Consider the following 22,289-nt stretch of genomic DNA (forward strand, 5'->3'; position numbering starts at 1 on the left):
TTCATCGAAAGGGTGCGGTGCGGCGCGGTGTGGTGTGCTCAACGCACCCATTCGATAAAAGAGGGGGGGGGGGGGCTTTCTCGAAAGGGTGCGTTGAGAGCGGAGTACCGTTTTAACACACCCTTTCGATAAAAGCGGGGGGGGGGGGGGGCTTTTCTCGAAAGGGTGCGTCGACTAGTCTTTCGCATCAGTCGTTTAAAATGAGGATCTGGGACAGAAGGTAATAGTTGCCAATTTAAGTATATCGAAAATGTATTAAATAAAATGGAATGGTTGTTGTTGTTGTTTTAGTTTTAAGGGCGTGTGTCATTCAATTATGAATATTTACGCCGTCTTGATTACAGAGTGGTCTCTTTCGTTATTATATGTTGATGGGGGAGACAGAGAGAAGGAAAAAGGGAAAGGGAAAGGGAAGATAAAAGGAAAGAAAGAAGAATAAGAAGAAAAGAGGGAAACGGGGGGGGGGGCGAAGGGCTCTTGCCTCCTCCTCACCCCCCCCCCCCGCCAAAAAAATAAATAAGAGAGAGAGAGAAGGTAAAGGGAAAGGGATAAAGAAAATATAAAAGGAAAGAAAGAAGAGGAAGAAGGAAAGAGGGAAACGGGGGAAGGGCGAAAGGATCTATTCTTACCCCCCCCCCCCGCCAAAAAAATAAATAAGAGAGAGAAGGGAAAGGGAAAAAAAGAAGAGGAATAAGAAGGAAAGAGGGAAACGGGGGGAGGGCGAAGGGCTCTTGCCTCCTCCCCCCCCCCACCCCCGCCAAAAATAAATAAGAGAGGGAGAGGGAAGGGAGAGGGAAATAAAATATAAAAGGAAAGAAAGAAGAGGAAAAAGAATGAGGAAAGAGGAAAAAGGGGGCGAAGGGCTCTTGCCTCCTCCCTCCCTCCCTCCCCCCCCCCCCCGCCAAAAAATAAATAAGAGAGAGAAGGGAAAGGGAAAGAGAAGATAAAAGGAAAGAAAGAAGAGGAAGAAGAAGAAAAGAGGGAAACGGGGGCGAAGGGCTCTTGCCTCCTCCCTCCCCCCCCCCCGCCAAAAAATAAATAAGAGAGAGAGAGAGAGAAGGAAAGGGAAAGATAGATAAAAGGAAAGAAAGAAGAGGAAGAAGAATTTGTGTCCTGCCAGTGTCACAAATAGATATAAAAATATGCTCATCTGTCGATAATTTGATGTATAAAACCTCTCACCTTCTTGGGGCTCCGCCCCTTGGATCCAACACCAATTTGTGTCCTGCCAGTGTCACAAATAGATATAAAAATATGCTCATCTGACCGTTATTTATTGCCCAAAACCCCTGAGCTTCCGGGGGCTCCACCCCCTTGACCCCACGCCAATTCGTGACCCCTGTGTCACAAATAAGGTATAAAATAATAATAATTTAATGTACAAAACTCCTGAGCTTCCGGGGCTCCGCCCCCTGGACCCAACACCAAATTGTGTCCTGCCACTGTCACATATAAGGTATAAAATTATGCTCATCCGACATTAATTTTGATGTTTAATACCCCTGAGCTTCTGAGGGCTCCGCCCTGTGAAAAAAACGTGTAAAAAAACACGTTACTTTTACCGTTTTGGGGAGATAGGCCCCCCCCCTCCCTGGCGTTCAAGGGGGGGGGGGTACGATTTTCAAATTTTCGAGGGCCCCCAAAAAAGATTAGTGCTCTCTAGTAATTTCGCGACTACTCCGGAACCGCGGCAGATATAAAGTTTTTCTTTCATGACTTTTTTCTTTCGAGTCTTACGCATCTTTTGAAACATTTTTTTTGTTGAAAATTGGACGTATAGTTGCGGAGTCACGTGACCTTTTGTTTTTGCATGTCAGCCCTAAAATCGCTCATTTTTGTGATTTATGTACCAAACATATGGAAATACCATTTATTCGTAAGACTCGAGAAAAAAGAGAAAACATTGGTTATTTGGTCTTGTTTTCAAGTTAATGTGTTTGTTTTTGGGTCAAAATAGTTGAATTGTGGTTAGAAATGAAATAAAACAACAAAAACAATATAATACATAAATACAAATTATCAAAACAAGAGATGGCATAGGGATAAACTGGCTCTTCCAACTTTGTTGTCGTATTATTATTCTAACGAATATATGTAGTGAAAAAGAACGCTTGAATATGAATTATATTATGATTTATGGGTAAAAATGTGAATTCTCTGACCTTGTTTGCATAAATTACCATAAATATGCAAATGAGTGAATTTTTCAAAAAATTGAATTTACCATAGTTTTTTATACACTTCACTTGACATGCCGAGATGCACATTTTCGCGGCGATCGGCTGTGAAACGGCCGAGATCTTAGGGGGGGACCCCCCCCCCCCCCCACCCTCAAGTCAACTCCAATCACATTGAAAAAAAGTATGACTTAAATCATCTCTCTCATCATTATACCGCTACAGTATTCATGTTTTTAATATTATTTATAAACAAGTTCATAGAAAAAATACTTATCTCTCTGCAACATTAAAAAAGAATCTTCATTAATATGTCTTAATTTGTATTGATAGCCTTGTGGTCGCCAACAGTGGCGTAGGTAGGGGCGTCTCCAAAGGGGGGTGTGGGGGTGCGACACCCCCCCCCCCCCCACCTGTTAGGATATTGTCGGTAAAATTGCGCTGCCGTCGGGAAAAAAGAGAAAAGGGGGAGGGGAAAAAAGAGAGGGAAAGGAAAAAGAGGGAGAATAGGAAAGAAAGGAAAAGAAAGAAAAAAAAAAGAGGCAAGAGCCCTTTGCCCCCGTTTCCCTCTTTTCTTCTTCTTCCTCTTCTTTCTTTCCTTTTATCCTCTCTTTCCCTTTCCTTCTCTCTCTCTCTCTCTTATTTATTTTTTGGCGGGGGGGGGGGGGGAGGCAAGAGCCTTTCGCCCCCGTTTCCCTCTTTTCTTCTTCTTCATCTTCTTTCTTTCCTTTTATATTTTCTTTCCCTCTCCCTTCCCTCTCCCTCTCTTATTTATTTTTTTGGCGGGAGGGGGGGGGAAGGCAAGAGCCCTTCGCCCCCGTTTCCCTCTTTTCTTCTTATTCTTCTTTCTTTTCTTTTATCTTCCCTTTCCCTTTCCCTTTTTTCCTTCTCTCCTTCTCTCTGTCTCCCCCATCAACATAGTAATAACGAAAGAGACCACTCTGTAATCAAGACCATTCCATTTTATTTAATACATTTTCGATATACTTAAATTGGCAACTATTACCTTCTGTCCCAGATCCTCATTTTAAACGACTGATGCGAAAGACTAGTCGACGCACCCTTTCGAGAAAAGCCCCCCCCCCCCCGCTTTTATCGAAAGGGTGTGTTAAAACGGTACTCCGCTCTCAACGCACCCTTTCGAGAAAAGCCCCCCCCCCCCTCTGTTATCGAATGGGTGCGTTGAGCACACCACACCGCGCCGCGCCGCACCGCACCCTTTCGATGAAAGCCCATTGGCGCTGAGCCGCCTTTTTAATTTTTTTTTTAAATTTATTTATTTGCACATCTCTATTTTCAGAAACAAGTAATAACTATATAGCATGACTACATGTATGGAAAAAAATAAACGTGATACAGGCAAAATATGCACAGAAGAAAAGATAAAAATGTAAAATAGGTTTTTTTTGTTGGTATAACTTGCAAATCTGCATGATCCCATTTAATAACATTCAGAAGAAAAATATGATCATAAGTACATAGATATAGAATCAGTTTCGCAACTGTCGACTAATTTTGTATTGGGGTGTAAACATTCAACCTATTCTGGATACAGGATACGCCATTAAAAGGGTCATAAACTTTCAACCTCATTCTGCCCTACCCCTCTTCCCTCGATCTTATATTATGTTTTCTTTGGACAGTGTGTAGTGCCGATGCGCGATCACATAGAAATATGCAGGAGTGCCATTATCCAATATTACGTAATCCATATTGTTCAACTCCGCACCTCATCGGCTGAGAGGTTGAAAGATGTGTTTGTTTATGGTTTGCTGCCATGGAATATTCTTTCATACTTATTGATACAAAAGATTTCAAGCGTTGACTTTTTATCGGGCCATCTAGACTATACACATTGACATTAAGCGTCATGAACAGTTCCTATACAGTCCATGACGCTCAACATTCATATTGCAAATAGGGTAATGTAAGGCACACCTTAGGCGTTATATAGATCCAGAGTTTTGAAGACATAACGTAATAAAGAATCAAAGAATCAAAGAATCAAAGAACAAGAACAAGAAGAACAAGAACAAAAATAATTTAAAGAAGAAAGAGAAGAACTGAGAAGAAGGAGACGTATAGAAGAAGATGATCGATAACAATGATAACAACAATCTGATCCTAGGCGTTTGAGGAAATCTATATTCCTGGTGTGTAGTACCCCCGGGATAAGTACCAACGGACCAGGGATATCACGTAATTAATTAATCATGCGGTAATTTTGCAGCAAATAGATAGCAAATGACCCCCCCCCCCCCTCCCCCAATCCTCCACTTCCCTCCGGTCCCCCTCCTCCTAATGATGTTTTGGGGATCCCCCTGTTCTTGTCAAAACTCTATATCGTATTATTATTATCATCATCATTATTGTCTTTAATATTTTTTCTTATCTGTCTGTAAATATTACGATTTTAACTTGCTAATTTCTACATGTATGTCGGGGACCCCACTGGAAATAAGCTCTCGAGTTTTCGTGGGTTATCCTGTTCAAGCTGACTTAATTTTGATCTGTTATTTTTTTTATATTGTTGTATGTTGGAGGCTTGGCGAATAAAATTAATCAATCAATCAATACAAACCATGCTGCTCTGTATAGTGTCTAGGCCTTTCCATAGACTTTGAAACTGGGGATCTGTTACAATTTTTTTATCAGATAATAGCATGTGTTTATTTCCGGGCACAGAGGTCCAGGATCGAATCTAGAAATGGGGGCGGTAATGTGAGTGGCCGACTGCTTTGTCCCGACCTTTTGGGGGGAATGGGCACATGACAATATTGTTTGTAGCTACTTCACATTGCGCAGTTGCTGCTTTATGAAATAATCACCTACACCATTCACCTATTTGCAGGCACGTAGCCACGGGGGGGGGGGGGATGTGCCCCCCCCCCCCCCAATTTTTTTCCAAGATCGGTTGAACTTTTTTAGACCCCTCCCCAGTACGTCGATCGATTACATGTATTCCCCCCCCCCCCCCTCCCCCTAAACATCAAACTAGGGGCCTGCTTATTTGAAGCATTATGCTCAATAAAACATTTGACGAATAAATAAATTATACATGTAAACATAGAATTCACAACATTTCTGCATTTAATGAGCAAATTGTGTTGTTTCTCTGTTTTGTGCCGATAGAGGACACTATGGTAAAATCTTTAAATATCAGAAGACGTAATTTTTTGGGAATCCCCTCCTTAGAAAAATGTCGTCGCATCGACGGCGTAGAATATAGAGCTCGGTAATTATGTGTTTTTATTTTGTGTTTTCTTATTTAATATTCAATGGAATGAATTTTGTGTGTGTGATGAGATCTTAATAAAGACATACGACGATGTAGATATTCAAAAAGGGCGATCATATTTCGTAATAACTGCATTTTTGGCCACGAAATTGACAACGCCATCGACGCGTAAAGTAATAGTGCTACTTGGGCGTAGACGCGACGTGGAGCTGAGAGCCAGAGGGCTTGGGTACTGTGCGGTTTCGTACGTGACCTCAGTCGGGTCACAATTATTGCACCATCATGGTGAAATATAGGTATGGATTGAAGACACTCTGTACTGTCATTAGTGTAATATGCACAATTTTAGTGTCTGGTTAAACTTAAAGTACAAGTGGGGTGTGAGGCATATGAAGCTAAATTGTGAAATAGCAAAATAATGTAACCATTACTTTTTATTACTCATTCAGTTTGTTTGCAAGCACTGACGTATGAACTTGAAGTTGTGTGCAATATCTAATGAATGACACAAAGAGGTAAATGAGAAACAAATTTTCTGAGTGCTGAGTGAATGAGTGGTCTCCAATTTAGGACTAATAGGTCTATGTGTACAATGAGCTTGAAAGATGATATATTTTTGTAATTAATTTCACAGTAAAGTCTCTGTTTTTTGTTCAGTGATTTTGTTTCTAATTGTGTAATTTATTTGTAAATATTGTGTTTTTTATTAATTTTCCAACAAAAACACAAATAATTTTTTTTTTTTTTTTTTTTTTAAATCAACAAAAATCAACAAAATTGTTTAATCTGAAAACGTTGGGTTTTGGCTCGCAGTTAAACAGAATTGGAAATATCGGTGATGTTACAACGATAAAACTGTGTTTCAGATGATAATATTTTGTATTTTGGGGCTAAAAATCTGCAGGAATACGACTTTGCGTCAACTTCAATTTGACATATTTTGTTCACTGCAATGATTTCTCTGGTAAACCATTAAAATCATACCATTTGCTTTTGTATCTGGGTCAGGAACCACCATCACTATGCAAAATCACTGATGAAAATTGCCAGATTCCAGGCAATTCCTATTGTTAAAATAATACTTTACAAATGATGGATTATGTTAAGTTAGGTATAGAAATGAAGAGCAAGTTCTGAAGATACAGAAACTTTTGTATTCTGCCCTGACAACCAAAGATAGCACTCTCTTCAGCGCACACAAATCAATCAAGTTCGGGAACGAGATGCTGAATAAATCTTGACTATAAGCCTCATTTATAGCATATATGCGCTGCGGTCTGACTGCCTCTGAAAATTTAATTTTGTATCTTCAGTAAATTTAGTAAATATCACCTGCTGTCCTGACCCCCCCCCCCCTCCCCCTTCTGATTGATTAATGCCCCTGTGAGTAACTCTGCATTGTAGAACTAAAAATGGCACATTTAATGTAGATCTAAATAAATCTACCTGAGCCTTTCTACTGTGACATCATCACCTTAAATGTGGGTAAATCCATCCGACACTGTACATTAATGTATTGTTTCAATGCAAATGTCTTTTTTTTTTTTAAGCACTAGATAACAGCTAAATGAATAATAATGATGGTGATGAATATGATGATGATGATGATAATAATATAATCATGATGATGATGATGATAATAATAATACTTCTTCTAATATAATGATAATAATAATAGTAGTAGCAGTGATGAGGAGGAGGATGATGATGCTTTTAATGGTAATGATCTAAAAATAATAATAAAACTTAAGTATGAAATAGAAAGTGGATCTTTTAGTCTTAGAATGTAATTTTACACAATCTTTATTATACTTTCAGAACGTAAATGATGGATAAAACCCGGGAAAATGCCCTTCGCACATGGATATTTCTTCTTGTGATATTCCTCATAATACTTCACTGTGGAAGCGCTGATGAGGACCAGCATGAAACAGAGGTATGGGGTCTGGTTATTTGTGTGAATTTACGGTGGATGGGTGTGTGGATGGGGGGGGGGGGGGGGTTGACATCACATTGATTACAAATGAATTAAAGGTACATTTTTTATATTATCTGACTTTGTACATTGTAGGGGAGGCATACCGGTATCAGTCACATTTCTGTATGTTCTAAACATTAAATGGATAGACATCAAAATATTAAATAGATATACATCAAACTGTATCAATTCACTTATAATTCCACTTTTATTGAGAAAACTGAGAATGCCTCCCACTAGTATTCTCTTTCTCTAAGATACAAAATAATTCATAACTTTCTTTTCTCTATGTATCTCTCTCTCTCTCACTCTCCCTTCCTCTCCCCTCCCTCTCCCTCTCCCCTCCGTTTGTCTGGTTGCTTACTATTTCATATGTTTTATAATTTATTTTTTTCCATTACAAAATGTTTCACTTGGAAAGTCCAAGGCTGCTGTTTCCATGATACCTGACCAAGGCCCTCGGAGAGCGGAGCGTGATGTTAGTCAGAGCAACCCTAATGACTGTTACCCAGACGAGTACTTCAGTGACTACTACTGGAAGTGTATAGGTTGTACCCGATGTTCACGCGGGACTCAACACGATCCTCAAGAGGTATGGGGAGCTATCGCTTAAAATAAACAATAGTGTTCAGTTCTCGTTGTGAAACAAAAAAGGCCTGTTTTCGTCAGTTTGCCAAATAACCCACTTTTTAACTATTCCGATTGCAAATTAACCAGTTAATTTGCACCTTCCTCAGCCCGCAGTTGTAATCAGCGGAATATCTGGTCGAGAAAATATCCTGAGAAATCTTGGTCTTGTTTTCAAAATATCTCGCTATTTGGGAAATAGCGGGCTAATTTGCGCCTGTCCGAGATAGTATGTGATGAGCATATCGGTCTGGTGAGGATGCAATTTTGAGCTTCAGGATAATATTCCAAGCTTGAAAATAGCGGGTTATTTGGCAAACTCGAGCTGATGTAGACAGGCCTAGAGATACAAGTGAAACTTGTTGATAAGGCCCTTACATTCTCCCAGTCAACGTGCAAGCTCTTTTAGATGCAGTGATCCTATTTTAAGATAATCTGATGATTTTGTGGCAAAAAAAGATAAAATATTATTGAATATATTCTCATTTTTTTTCCACTTGCATCTTTGGATTGCCAGATATCTAATGTTCAGTCCACTTTTCCAGCTTAAATTTAGTGTAGATATCTGAAAGGTCCTCTAAACTGACGCAACCTGGTAATTGCTAACTGCAGCTGTGCTTCATCAGCATGCCACACTGCAATGTCACTAAGTTCATCATTTGTTTGTCACACATGGGAATGTACATCCTGGCTAGGATCTCAATTATTTTTCACCTCTCATTTGTGTGATATTCCACAAAAGAAAGAAGGAACTTCACAGCAACTTAGAGTGAAACACAGCTGTCCTAAACATGGTCTGTCAAAAAGCATTTATCACTACATATATTTTCATTTAGACAGTCAAAAGGACTATGCTTTAATAATAATAATAATAATAGTGGATTCTTGTGTAGCGTTCATGTCTGTCGGACTTGACATCCTGGCATTCTATGATTATTACCCCGGCTTTAGCATGGCTACCATCATGTTGCGCTAGCATATCAAGGAATTAATTCCTGCCAGGTACCCATTTACCTCAACTGGGTCGATGGTGGAAAATGTAGATTAATGTTTTGCCAAAGGACAAGTGCCAGACCTGGGGGGGGGGGGTGTTTCACAAAACTTGTCATCAGTGACAAATGACAGTTGTTGTTATAAGCTACTGAAATCCTTGCTTCTGATTGGTTATCAGCAGATTTGTCACTGATATTTGTCATTTGTCGTTGAAAAAAGGCTTTGTGAAACAGGTCCCTAAACCGTGGACTATGTGACGTATCCATTAGCGTTTATTTCTCATAACTATTTTCTTTGGTGATCATAACGATTGTTTCTATTTTTCTACTAGCCCTGTGGAAACGGCCGCGGCCAGGAAGCACACTGCACACCTTGTGATGAAGGCTACTATCAAAGCCATGAAGGCATAGCTGTCCTGACTTGTCGGCCGTGCTTGACGTGCGACCAGCGCGCCGTCATAGAAAGAACCTGCTCCCGACAACGAAACACATTGTGTGGCAAATGCCAGAAAGGGTTAGTCTTATCTATGATGCAAGTCACCCATTTCTGAAATTAAAAATACAATACCGGTAAACAAAAAGCTCTAGCAGAGATTTGCTCAAAAGCTAGGTAATATTGTTGCACTGATAATGCTAAGGTCTTGTTGAGGTTGGAGAGTGCCATCTAATCTAGCATTATGGACATTGTTGAAGGTCATACATGAAATCTATCCTAAATTCAAAAACTGCATATTGTTACCGGTATGTAAAGCCTGTAGCGATAAGTGTTCAGCTTCTTTATGCTTAGGTCACAGCAAAAATGCATATACATTTTAATTTCAATGTCACTTTGATACCGTCATGGATGCTGGTTTGATGTGAAAAAACTAGGTGGAACGCAGCAGAAAATTTGACATTTGAACATGTCCAAAATTTTCTCTGGCCTTTGTGTTGTCGATCCGTTTTCTCTTAAATGTATATACCAGTATGGGAAACGCAACATAGCCAAATCTATGTCATTTCAAATCGGTGTTGGCTTGTTTCTTAGGTTTTCACATCGAAATGAAAACGCATGGGTCTCAACACATTGATGTGACCTAGCATTACAATTATTTGTGAACTTATGCTTCAGTGTGAGCATATCTTTGAGAGACCTGATGCTAAACGCCTCTTGTGATTATGATCAGTCAGATCATGAATCGTACAGTTTTTACAGTGGAATTGCCTTAGGGAATTAGTACTTTTGGTCTTGGGGTCATTCCATTTCCAAAAATTTAAGGGTACATGTACATAAGTATGCGCTGGACCCCTGTTTCAGTTCCAAAATTACAGGGGTCTGAATCTGAAAATTGGGGGTTCATTGTGACCCACACACATGAGTGTCAATTAAGCCCTGATCCTTAATACATGTATGCTCTCAAATATCATTTGTACCGGTATTTATTTTTACTTGCATAACAGGTGGTATTACAATGAAACCAATGCCTGTGTGGAATGCACCGAAAGAGACCTGGCTGACCCAACCAACGAGGATTGCTATGTCAAACCAGATCCAACTCCAGGACCAAATCTAACTCCTACCGGACCACAATCAGGTCCAGGACCCAATCCAGATCTTTCAACAAGAGCTCCTGTACCAACAGTGGATGGAGCATCTTCAGAGCCTCTCCCAATTAAGCCTGCTCAGGGGAAAGCTGTAAACCCGCAGACTCAGAATGGTGAATAGAGTTAGATTTAATTTTCAAACGCTCTCCAGAACATTATTAAAAGACAAAGTGCACATACTCCAGTAGCTTTGCAACACTTTAGACGCAATTTAAATAAAAGGAAATATCAGTAGCAAATTCATACACTAAAATTCAACAGCTGTGTTCTCAACCATACAGTTTTAGAAGCCACTTTTACCTCTGAAATCAGGGGGGGGGGGGTGGTGTGAGTGAAACTTCATCATATTAGGATTATGCATGTATATGAATGAAACATTTCAATTCTAAAGCAATTTAAGGTGTTTAATCCTGTGATGGGTAGTGTACTCTTTGTGACATCATAACACAATGATCATACAAATGGCATCTAAAAATTAATGTTCAGTCCTCCCTTTTCTCTACTGTTTTGTAGCATTGCGTGACTGGCATGTTGGACTGATCTGTGTAGCTGTTGCCGCTTCACTAGTAGTTCTTATGGCTGGTTTTATCCTGTACAAACTGAAAAACAAGAAGAGAAAAGGTAAATGCAATATATGTTAATGACATGCTTGATTGAAGTCACACTTTTACCTCCAAACTCTGCCAACTTTACATATACGTATTACAAGTACTCTTTGGTATTCATAATACATGTACATGTTCATGGGAAGCTTTCGGTCAAGACATGACTCATAATACTACTGCAGCAAAGTAATACATTCAAATGATCGACAAGAGGTACTTTGTGGGGTTAAGAAAACAGCTCCATGAAGCAATAGCCACTGTGCATAGCTTTGGATGTGTGTGGTGTATATACTATAGAAATATGAAGTGTCCTAGTTTTGCTTCTTCTGTTTTTTCTTCTTCTTCATTTCAATGTTCCAAAGCAGGTTTTTTTTTCTGAAGCAGCTCACTGCCTCGTCAGAGTTTGAAGTTAAGAATATATAGACTAGTGTTGGAAGTTGACATGGAGCAATTGTTGCAGGAATCTGTAAAAAAAAAAATTGTAATTCATGTTTATTTTATTTGTTCAATGTAGAGTACAACTATTTCATTAAAAAAATTATATCTCAAAAATAGTTATAGTATTACGTTCCTGTACAGGAGTATAGTGCATAACACATGACGATATAATGTCCCTATGCGCTTCCAAAAAGCTTTAGAAATGATTACCCTAGCTTTACCTCAGGCAGCCATTATCAGCATACTGTGCATTTCAAGGAATAATCCTACCATGTCCCATTTACCTCACCTGGGTGAAGTGTGGCAAATGTAGATTAACGTCTTGCCAAAGGATGTTGGTGTTGTGGCAGGGATTGGAACCCGTACCTTGTGGTTCACAGTTCGGATACTTATCTGCTGGACCACTACACCTTGTGGGGCTCGTGATCCACCCTTTTAGATTATAGCCAAATGTAAATGAAGAGTATAGGACGCCATGGTGAAGTTCAGTATTGTTTATTTGTGGTAGAAATGAAAAATCGGAAAGCTCTATAAATTATAGTTGTTGGTTTATTTTCTTGATGTTAATATAGATGTGCCTCCTCCTGCAAATGTTCATGAGATGGAAAACTTGTACGTTGGACCTGATGAGCAGAAACACAATCATCATAGACCTGGTCCCTCAGGTAATAGTCAATTGGTTCACAGAAACACTCTCAATCATTTAAAGATAAACTTGAGTTCTGGTAAAAAAAGAAAACGATTCTCACAGAATCAAACGAAACTTACACTGAATTTTCAAGGTTACAAATAAATGTCGTTTGCCAAACAAATTTGGTAGAAAATGTATACTGGCTGAGTAATGAGCATAGAAAGATAAGGAAATCAAGGTATATGCTCGACACCATTTGTGTAGTCCCATATACATCTTTCTGTGTACAGTGCTTGTTACTTTACCAAGACTGGGCCAAATTTATTATGATTTTGATGACTCCAGAACCTTGCAGTACACACCAATACTTACATGCTAAATGTTCAACCTTTTCTGATTCATTCCACACCTTTTCTTATGCAATCGTATGACCAGAACTCGACTTTATCTTTAAGCATACCCAACACAAGCTCCTTTTTGTGGAGAATATTATGCCTTCTTCCCTGTATCACGTCACCATGCTATTAGATTGAGGGAATTATTTTTGTGATATGATGTACAAGTTATTTTGTTACTTGTTTGGAACAGTGTTTTTCAACTGGGGTGCTGCAAGAGAAATTTAAAATGTTAAAAATATGTTTTGGAATAAAATCAACTTCATGAAAACAAAGCATGTGAAACCACAAGATGCCCAATATAATGTTGAGAAATATATAATTTTGAGTGCTTTTAGGAGGAAATAACATTTTCCAATAGATAATAAAGCTTCCTTTTCCTTGTTTGCCTTGCTCAAAATATTTGGAACCAGGATGGTTTCAGACAGTTGCATATACTCTCATATGACGAATTGGTACCTCATTGTCATATCCGTTATTTTTGTAATGATTACTCGCTTCGCTCGCTCACAAATTCCAAAGTTTAGAAAGCTCAGACATTAGTAGTAGCAAGCAAGAGGTAATCCACCTACTCAGAAATGTTCCTGTACACCCATGTGTACATATGTAATTAATAGTGATGGAAAACTAATCTTCTGTGATGAATTTTGGGATTGGGATGACACAAAACTTTTTAATTCCTAAAAGAGCACCATGACTAAAACAAAGGACGAAAAATGCTGGTTTAGAACATAGGGGTAAATTACCAAAAGTGAAGAAATATTTATGTACAATGTAAAACAAATTTCAAAGTCAGTCCTCACAAAAACTGTTGAATTGTAAATCAGGGTTGAATGCAATGTCAAAAATTGAATAATTTCACCTGCACATACGTATGTATAGTACACCCAACGTAACAAGAAATTTCTTGTGTAAAAGATAATAACATTGATAATATCAAAAATGATATTCTGTTTTAGTAAGGCGTATATCAGTATGATATGATATCCCTCTGTATGAGGATGCCGTCAAAACCTAAGGGGGTCACTCAGGCGTATGTTGTTATTGCTGTGGTTTTTTTTGTTGGGGTTTTACTTGAAAGAAGTACCAGTGTATATAGTATCAAATAAGTTAACTATGTTGTGCTGAATTTATCAATTTTATTGCAGGAAGATGTGAGGAAGAGCAAATGAACAATATTGTATATTTTTCTTTAATGTACTGTAGGTCCGCCATCGGATGAAGCCAACAATCCTATGGGTGGTCTCATGCCTCCATCTTCACATCTGGATCCAGCAACAGAAAGCATGTATGAAAAAACCATTGAACTTAAGCACATTGGAAATATAATTTAAATACATGTTGTACATAAATACCAGGGATGGATCCAGAGCTTTGTGCAAGATGGGGCACAATACTAACATAATATCATATTTTTAAAAATCTGACAAGCCCCCCCCCCCCCCCCCCCCCCCAATATTTTTAGAATTTGAGCATGCTTATTTATTTCAAAATTATCGTTTTAAAAAAGATATACTCTAACATCCTCTCCCCCCAATCTACCAGTAATATGTACACAAAATCCTGAATGAGATTCTTAATTTTAAACAGCAGGAAAAAAACTTCATAAGCACACTTTTATGGGCATTCATGTCATAATGGTGAGAGAGTAATAACGTTTACCGGTAGGCTATGCTGATATTTTTTATTCATATATATATATTCATGTTGAAAGTTCTTAGACCAAAACATTTTCAAGATTGTTCATCAGTCAGATTATTTTTAAATGAACATTGATTAAAATTGGAATATGCATCAAACCATCTATTTTTGTGTACTAGTAAACTGAAACAGTTTTCAGATCATTAGTAATCAAGAAAAACCTTTTTTCAAAGCTAAAGGCTAGATAGTGTATGATTTACACATATTAGTAACTCTTTGGTGACATAGACCTTATTTTTCTGACTTGACAGACCTGGTCCACCTGAGGGCCTTCCAGTGGATACCAGTATTAACCAAGGTATGCATGCATTTAGCTAAGAAGTCGATTTGAGTTTTTTTCCAAATGATGATTAACAATGAAGTGCTTGTCGAAAATTTTGCAAGAATACTGTAGTAAAATTGTAAGTGATTCCTTTTTCGGAAACTACATGTATTCAAGGAAATACAACAAGTGTGCAAGGCTGTAATTGTATGGAAAACTGACATAGCTCCAACGGGCAATGTAAATTTAACCTCACTTTCTGTTTCATGCTACATTTATATTATCACAGAATATGGGATGTACGTTGCAGGTCCAAAAATCTGTATTCTGATTTCTAACAAAAATTCCATCTGGCTTTAAATACAATACATTAATCAGTGAGAAACAAAGAATATTAAGATATCATTCTTTTTGTATGGGTTTCATGCTAATTTCAGCTAACTCTTTGCCTAAATATCTGTAAAATCATGTTGCTTTAAGTGTAGTTGCAACATACTCCACCTTTAAAGATCGTCTTAAGACTTACCTATTCCATCTGTAAACCAGTATTTCCTTAAGTTGTATAAGTTTTTTTTTTACTAAATCCATAATTGATATTTTATTTGTATATACATCTGAAATTAATTAGTTATCACCCTTTAGTCTCATTTGCTGCCCATGTGGCCTCGGATGCTAGAGCTCCTGTGAATAATGTGCTGACTGGGCTAGTCCCTTAAATTGTCAGTGAGCGGAGCAGCTGGAGGGCACAGGGCCCCACCGGGCAGAGCTGAGGATTGAAATGGGTTATATAAATGAATATTGCAAAATTGTTTACTTTACTTGTATCAAAGAGAACTGTTGCTGAGCTAGCACCATGAGCATCCCCGGACGTTGTATGCACTCTATAAGTTTACACTATTATTATTATTATTATTATAGCTACATAATAGTGCTTAGTTCTCAGAAAAGATATTGGAAGTGAATGAGCACATACAAAATGCCTTGTCTTATTTCCCAGATGGACACCCGACACGCAACTTTGTCACCACTGACACCACACACGTACCACAACCCGGGCCAGAAGATTTATCCAATGATGGCCCACCATCTAATTTCCATTCCTTGAAGTCTTTTCAACCTGGGGACTATATAGCAGGTTTCCAAGTCCCAGCTCGACATGCAGATGTTAGCCAGTCCCCCGATGAGATGGTTGACCCCTGTGCTCAGATGGTTGACCCCTGCGATCAGGTCACACGCTACGAGGACCAGAGTCTCCAGTCAGGTTTTAAATCTCTTTCCTCCTTTCTGCATCACAATACACCCGGATCCCCTCATAGACTAATCTAATTGTTTCCACTTTGTCACCATGCTGCCATTAAAGGGGAAGTCCACCCTGGTATTAAGTTGATTTTAATAGAAGCAGAAAAATTAAAGAAACACGTCTGTGAAAGATTAAAAATAAGAAAGTTATAAATTTTTGAAGATGCGATCAATGAAATACAAATTGGCAACTCTGTGACGTATCTTTCTATGTCCCCTCCCATTTGCCCTGTAAAACCTAAAAAATCTCAAAAAATTAACAAATTTATTCATGCGTTCATCCTAAATGTAATTTTGCAAATATGTTTGTATACAATCTGTGTATAAAAACAAATCTATTCCATCATGAATTTTATGAAATTTTCTATACAGAGCGATTTGGAGAGGAGCTCGTAAGATACGTCAAAGTGTTTCACTAATTTGTGTTTCACTAATGACAACTTCAAAAATTCATGACTATCATATTTTAACTGGATATTGGTCAACTTACAATACCAGTAATTTTGTTCTCTCAATTTTGCTGGTTTTATTAAAACTAACTTAAAGGGATCCGGTAACTTCGTCCTTTAAAAAAATCATTGATTTAGCTCATGCTGCAATGATACTTATAAACCTTTAGGTCAGTCAGGAACCCCATGACTTTTACAAGCGGATCGCCTTTCTGACTATCAAGATATTTATGATTAAAAATAGAATTCAAATTTTACGTTGGCCAAACGGTTTTCATAACACTACAGTCTATTGGGGAAAACCAGTATGGTAAAACCGGTCACTCGAAGGTTTTTACTTTTTTGAGGCACTTCTCGATCATTTTGAAGCGGCTTCATTATAACACCATATCACAGACACTGATAACACATAGGCCGTGCATCTCAGATTTAACATTGTTAAACGATCCCTTTAAGACAATGTCCCTTTTGCAGCCAACATCAAATTCTGTAGAACTTTGCAGGAATTATGAATATGTAATGTATGTCCTATCTGTGAAATTTAAATGTTAGCAGTGTCCTAATATTCAAATTATGCAAGGAAACCCGTTAACTTTCTAGACTTCACTGTCAGACACTATTGATTGACTGACTGGCTTTTTTTCTTCTTTGGTAATAGCATACATAGAATGAGCTGTAAAGAGTACATGAGCATTTGTCTACATCAATAACCCACTTCTTGTAACGGCCAATATTAATCTGATTGAATCTTTGTGCAGCACAAAACGTACAACCATTCGGTACAATGGTCTGAAAATCAGACATTTCCTACTGACTTGGTAGCATTTAAGTCGATTTGACAACTAATATTATTTTCCCACTTAAAGACATTTACAAGCCCCCTTTTTGGGGGGAAGTTCTAAATTAGTATTATCTTTCAAATGGGAAATAGTACCTTTAATATCAGTTTGAACTTTCCTTTTAAGGTTAGCCTAAATGTATATACATTGAAAGTGAAACCTGTCTATAAAGACCACCCAAGGGAGACAAGAAAGGTGGCCTGTATAGGCAGGTGGTCTTTCTTTAGTACATGTTACAATGAAATACCAATTTCAAAGGAAACAAAAAATGTAGTCTTACTATACAGATGGTCGCTAAAGCAGGTTTGACTGTACATGTATAACAAAATATATTACTGTACTATAGTCAAAATAAAAGTTTCATATATTACTTCTATAAAAAGACTAAATACAATCTCAATTAACATAATAATGACTATTAATATGTGTGTTCCCAAAATCTCTGGTAAAGGAGCCTTTTCACGAAACAAAGTCCGACCCGCTATTGACTTTCACAACGGAGATAGGAGAGGGAGGGGGGGTGCTTTCAAAAAGAGGGAACATGCATACACGTACCTTAAATAATACTGAGTGGGGGGGGGCCGAGGGCTGGAACACAGCTATGTGTGCAGGAATTTCTATGAACCTCTGTGACATCTTAGTACTTGTATGCTTAGTCGAAGTCATAGATGCGTAATTACCTAATCTGAGGAATGTCTTTTGATATCTACAGTAAAAAATACAGTAAAATTAAAAAGAAGTCAAATATTTGTCACATGTACCATTGTATATATTTTCATATATTGTGAAATCATTTTAGAACATGTCTTTACACGAACTACCGGCTTTTCATTGAGAAATGTTACCAGCTGGCCATTTTTTCATGTATATAGTAGCTTGACATGTAGTATGATTGTTATGTATAATATTGGAGTAATAGAGTTAATACACTTCCAGTAAACAGTGTACATAACCAGGAGGGAATATTTTCCTTTTAGTTATTGTAAAATCATTTTAGAACGTGTCTTTACAGGAACTACTACCGGCTTTTCATTGAGGAATGATTCCAGCTGGCCATTTTTTTCATGTATATAGTAGCTTGACATGTAGTATGATTGTTATGTATAATATTGGAGTAATAGAGTTAATACACTTCCAGTAAACAGTGTACATAACCAGGAGGGAATGTTTTCCTTTTAGTTATTGTAAAATCATTTTAGAACGTGTCTTTACAGGAACTACTACCGGCTTTTCATTGAGGAATGATTCCAGCTGGCCATTTTTTTCATGTATATAGTAGCTTGACATGTAGTATGATTGTTATGTATAATATTGGAGTAATAGAGTAGTACACTTCCAAGCATAAAGTGTACATATAACCAGGAGGGAATATTTTCCTTTTAGTTAACATGACATTGCTCTAATATTTTTCAAAGAAACATCATTATGTTCAATCTATACAACACTTGTTTGGTAGTCCTCACATGTACATAGGCGATGCATGCATATTGAAGTATGGAACATGACATGGTAACTATGTCATTCAGGAAAAAAATGCAATAAAAGGAAAAATTACCCCAAAAAAGAAACAAAAGCAGAAAAAGAAAAAAAAAAGTATGTTAGTTACATTGAAGTAAGTATCGTAGTTTTCTATAAAAGTTTCATGAGAATGACAGCATTACCTCATTGTGAAATGTAGTTTAGAGGGCATGTAGAAGTGTTTTATGCAAAATAGTGAACTATTTTTTTAACTTTTTTAAAGAAAAATGTCATGCTTGTTTCTGAACAGTTCATTTGCAGATGGTACAGTGCTATCAGATGGAAGCAGGTAATACAAGTACCTGTCCCCAAAGTACACTTTAGGACAATTTATCGGGAGCACGATAAATTTGATCTTTTAATTTCTTGAAATCCTTAGCATTTAAGAGCCCTATTTTTTCAAAGTTGCTTATTCTAACACTAGGTTTCACAATGGTAATGCAAATTTTAAATTTCATAATCCAATCCTGTTGAAATATAACCAAAACTTTGTATAACTTTAATATAAAACAATTTGGTAGTAGATCTGGTAGATCATCAACTCACTGCCTTGTCAATAAAGGAAATTTCTTGCCCCAAAAATACAAACAAGTTATCTACTGCCATATACTGCCCTCTACTGCCGTTACCCTGATCACTGACGGCTCTCGAAAGCTTTGGACAGGATGGATCATTCCATTGTCATTCCGATCAAAGCTTATTGTTTTTTGTTGTCCACCCTGTATTATTCCATGGGTAATGGACTTTCTCACTGATGGTACACAGTGTGTTTGCTACCAGGAAGTCGTGTATGACCTAGCTCCTATGAACCCCGGTGTTCCACAAGGTACATGGCTTGGCCCAGTGCTCTTCCACTAGTGTGTTTGCTACCAGGGAGTCAAGTCTGAGGTATAAGAGATTAATTTTTTCACAGACATGAATTTGATATTGTTATGTCATTATAAGTGCCTTATATCTGTAGATTATACAAATAGTGTAAGAAGCAAATTAATATATACTCAATCAATATTGTAAACTGATCATTTGAAATGAATCAGTGGAATTTTACTGTAAGAAATGTTCAATATAAATGTATCGTACAGTCTTTATTTCATAGCATCGGTCAAATCACAGGGTCACAATTATGATTTGTTCTTAATAAAGTCTTCTACATTCAGTCTCTTCCTTCTCTTCATCTGTCTTTCCTGTTCTTTTCCTTACTTCTTTACTTTTATTTTGACCCATATTCCTTTTTCCCTTCTCTTTTCAATTACTTCTACCTTTGCCTTTTCTTCTTTCTTTTCCTTCGCACAAAAAATTAGGAAATTGGATTTTATTAATCGTGTTTATTATGATTCACATTTACCATGCCAAATCATGTATCATTCTTTTATTCCTTATGATATGTTGGTATAGTATAATGCATTTTGATTTTATGTGTAAAATATTGTACAGTTCAGGCTGCTGGACAGTTCTGGAATATCACTCATGAACAAAATCGACGATATATATATTCTTTAAAAAGAGAATATCAAAAGTATTACTTTGTGTTGATTAATATAGACTTATTCTATTTGCAAAAATGTAAAACATGCTTGACTTTGATGTATATGTATATGGCAGTTAAAAACATAATTGTCATAAAAAGTGATAAGAAATCTTTAAAAAAAAGGAACAACGTTAATGTACATGTAAATAATTTACATGTTCATTAATTTTGTTCCTTTCTTTGAAAGATTCATTATCATTTTGTTTGCATTTGATAAGATATGACATAGCATGTACAAATTCATTTATTCATACTTGAAGATGTGAGATATTTTTAATCGATGACAGATGATAGCTTAAATTATAGTTTAACAGTTTCAAAAGCATTGAAGATGGTTGGTAATAGGGAAAGATGCTATAACTTTTGTTTTTAATGGATATACAGAAATTTGTTATATAAATGTTGTAATATCAATGTTAAAGAAATAGGGTCAGTATGTTTTTATTTGTTATTTTTTTTTAATTTTTATGGGGGGGGGGGGGCTTCTCTGAGCATCTTGGAAAGACTTTTTCACTGAAGATTAGACCATTGGTTAACAAAGGGCTTGTGGTCCACCTCTTTGCAACACTTGAAAACTTGTGTCCTAAGGTAATTCTTGGTGCTGAATTCAGATATGAATGTTGCCACCTGTTTTCATGAAACACCCTCCCAGTCTAACTGTTATTACTAGATTTATTATTTACTAGATGTTAAACTGGGTGGATTTTTCAAATACTCAATCCAATAGATGCTATTTCTGTGGTTGTTGCATGCAAATTGATGTGAAAACTATATATTTATTTTTTTACAGAATTCTTTTTATCAAGAGTTATAAAGCATATTTTTCAATTAGGTGGGTAAACTTTGGGTGGCAGTAATAATTGATGTCTGTAACCATTAAAATTGTTCATAAGACAACTGTTAAAGCACATCTACTCAACACACATGACTCGATTTTATGCAAATAAAAGTTAAAAGAATGGTGAAAACGACTTCATTTTGGCATTTATTTTAGAGAGTAATTATTAATAAGTGGAAAAAATATAAAGCATTTGATATCATTTTTTTTCCTCAGTAACTATTTCAAAAATCACTATGCAAATTAATGCATTCGCTTGAATTAGCAACTGAAACTTAACCTTATCATAATTTACTGATAATATGTAGGCCATACTTGACATGCACATTGGCTTCACATATCACATATCGTCGCTGTTTTCACGAAGTGACGGTAGACACAACTAAATGTTTTACCAACTCTCAAGCTTGCCAAATGCTTGTCTGACATGGCAACAACCTACACAATGTGAATTCTAGAGATCTTTTGTTTTTCTCCCTCTCTTCGCATATTTGGGGCCACATTTTCACCCCACCTGAACACATGAGGTACTTTTTCGTTCTGAATTGATATATGATTGTTAAAACCAAGCTTAAAACTTGAATTTTATCAAGTTAATTGGGATTAATGTTGCAAAATTATGTAAAAATTGTTGTTTATACATACTATAACGCACAACCACCAATATCCCATTTGACTGCATATAACATGAATGTGAATTGTGCATATAAATGTGCCCCTACATTATAAGGAAATTTCAGTCTTGCAACATATTTATTTTGTATTATTATCATCCTAAATCATTTTCCAAAATATTTACAGTGATCTTGAAATCTTACATCCCAAGAGTTGCAGGACATGGCTTCTCTAGATTTTGTGTAAAATGTAGGCCCTCGGATAAGGGGGAATCGCTGCTAATAACAACAATTTTAAAAGAAAAGCACGAAACTATAATTAACTTGTTCTATGACTTTTCTAGCCAATGAACTATGCCACATACACACATTAATAATAATAATAATAAACAATATTTATAAGGCGCTTAATACTGGTGTCTCTAAGCGCACCATATTCTGACTTAACAATTATTTACCAAAACTTATAATAAACACACTACTTATACATTGATCATTATTTATCTGGATATACAACTTACGAAAGTAAAATTCAGTGTTGTTACCGTGTATATTCTCTTCTTGGCCATTTCTCAA

At 36.9% G+C, this 22,289-nt stretch overlaps 1 protein-coding gene across 1 annotated transcript; it reads left to right on the forward strand.

Moving 5' to 3' along the window:
• The first annotated feature begins 5,359 nt into the window (after positions 1 to 5,359).
• LOC100893152 (tumor necrosis factor receptor superfamily member 16) lies at positions 5,360 to 16,076 on the forward strand. Its single transcript, XM_030980556.1, has 10 exons — positions 5,360 to 5,412; positions 7,234 to 7,351; positions 7,815 to 7,985; positions 9,345 to 9,526; positions 10,453 to 10,709; positions 11,110 to 11,217; positions 12,212 to 12,304; positions 13,872 to 13,953; positions 14,618 to 14,664; positions 15,626 to 16,076. Exons 2-10 carry the CDS (start codon positions 7,241 to 7,243, stop codon positions 15,952 to 15,954), a joined length of 1,380 nt encoding a protein of 459 aa, XP_030836416.1. The 5' UTR covers positions 5,360 to 5,412; positions 7,234 to 7,240; the 3' UTR covers positions 15,955 to 16,076.
• The last annotated feature ends 6,213 nt before the right edge of the window (positions 16,077 to 22,289 follow it).

The sequence above is a fragment of the Strongylocentrotus purpuratus genome, unplaced genomic scaffold (genome assembly GCF_000002235.5).
Source record: "Strongylocentrotus purpuratus isolate Spur 01 unplaced genomic scaffold, Spur_5.0 spur5_scaffold_11, whole genome shotgun sequence".
NCBI classification, from domain to species: domain Eukaryota; kingdom Metazoa; phylum Echinodermata; class Echinoidea; order Camarodonta; family Strongylocentrotidae; genus Strongylocentrotus; species Strongylocentrotus purpuratus.

Bases quoted from the DNA above. Each gene is read 5' to 3' on its own strand.
- LOC100893152 (XM_030980556.1), top strand. From the start codon at position 7,241: ATGATGGATAAAACCCGGGAAAATGCCCTTCGCACATGGATATTTCTT. The intron at 11,218-12,211 runs GTAAATGCAATA...ATGTTAATATAG, and splicing joins GAAAAACAAGAAGAGAAAAG to ATGTGCCTCCTCCTGCAAAT. The intron at 12,305-13,871 runs GTAATAGTCAAT...AATGTACTGTAG, and splicing joins TCATAGACCTGGTCCCTCAG to GTCCGCCATCGGATGAAGCC.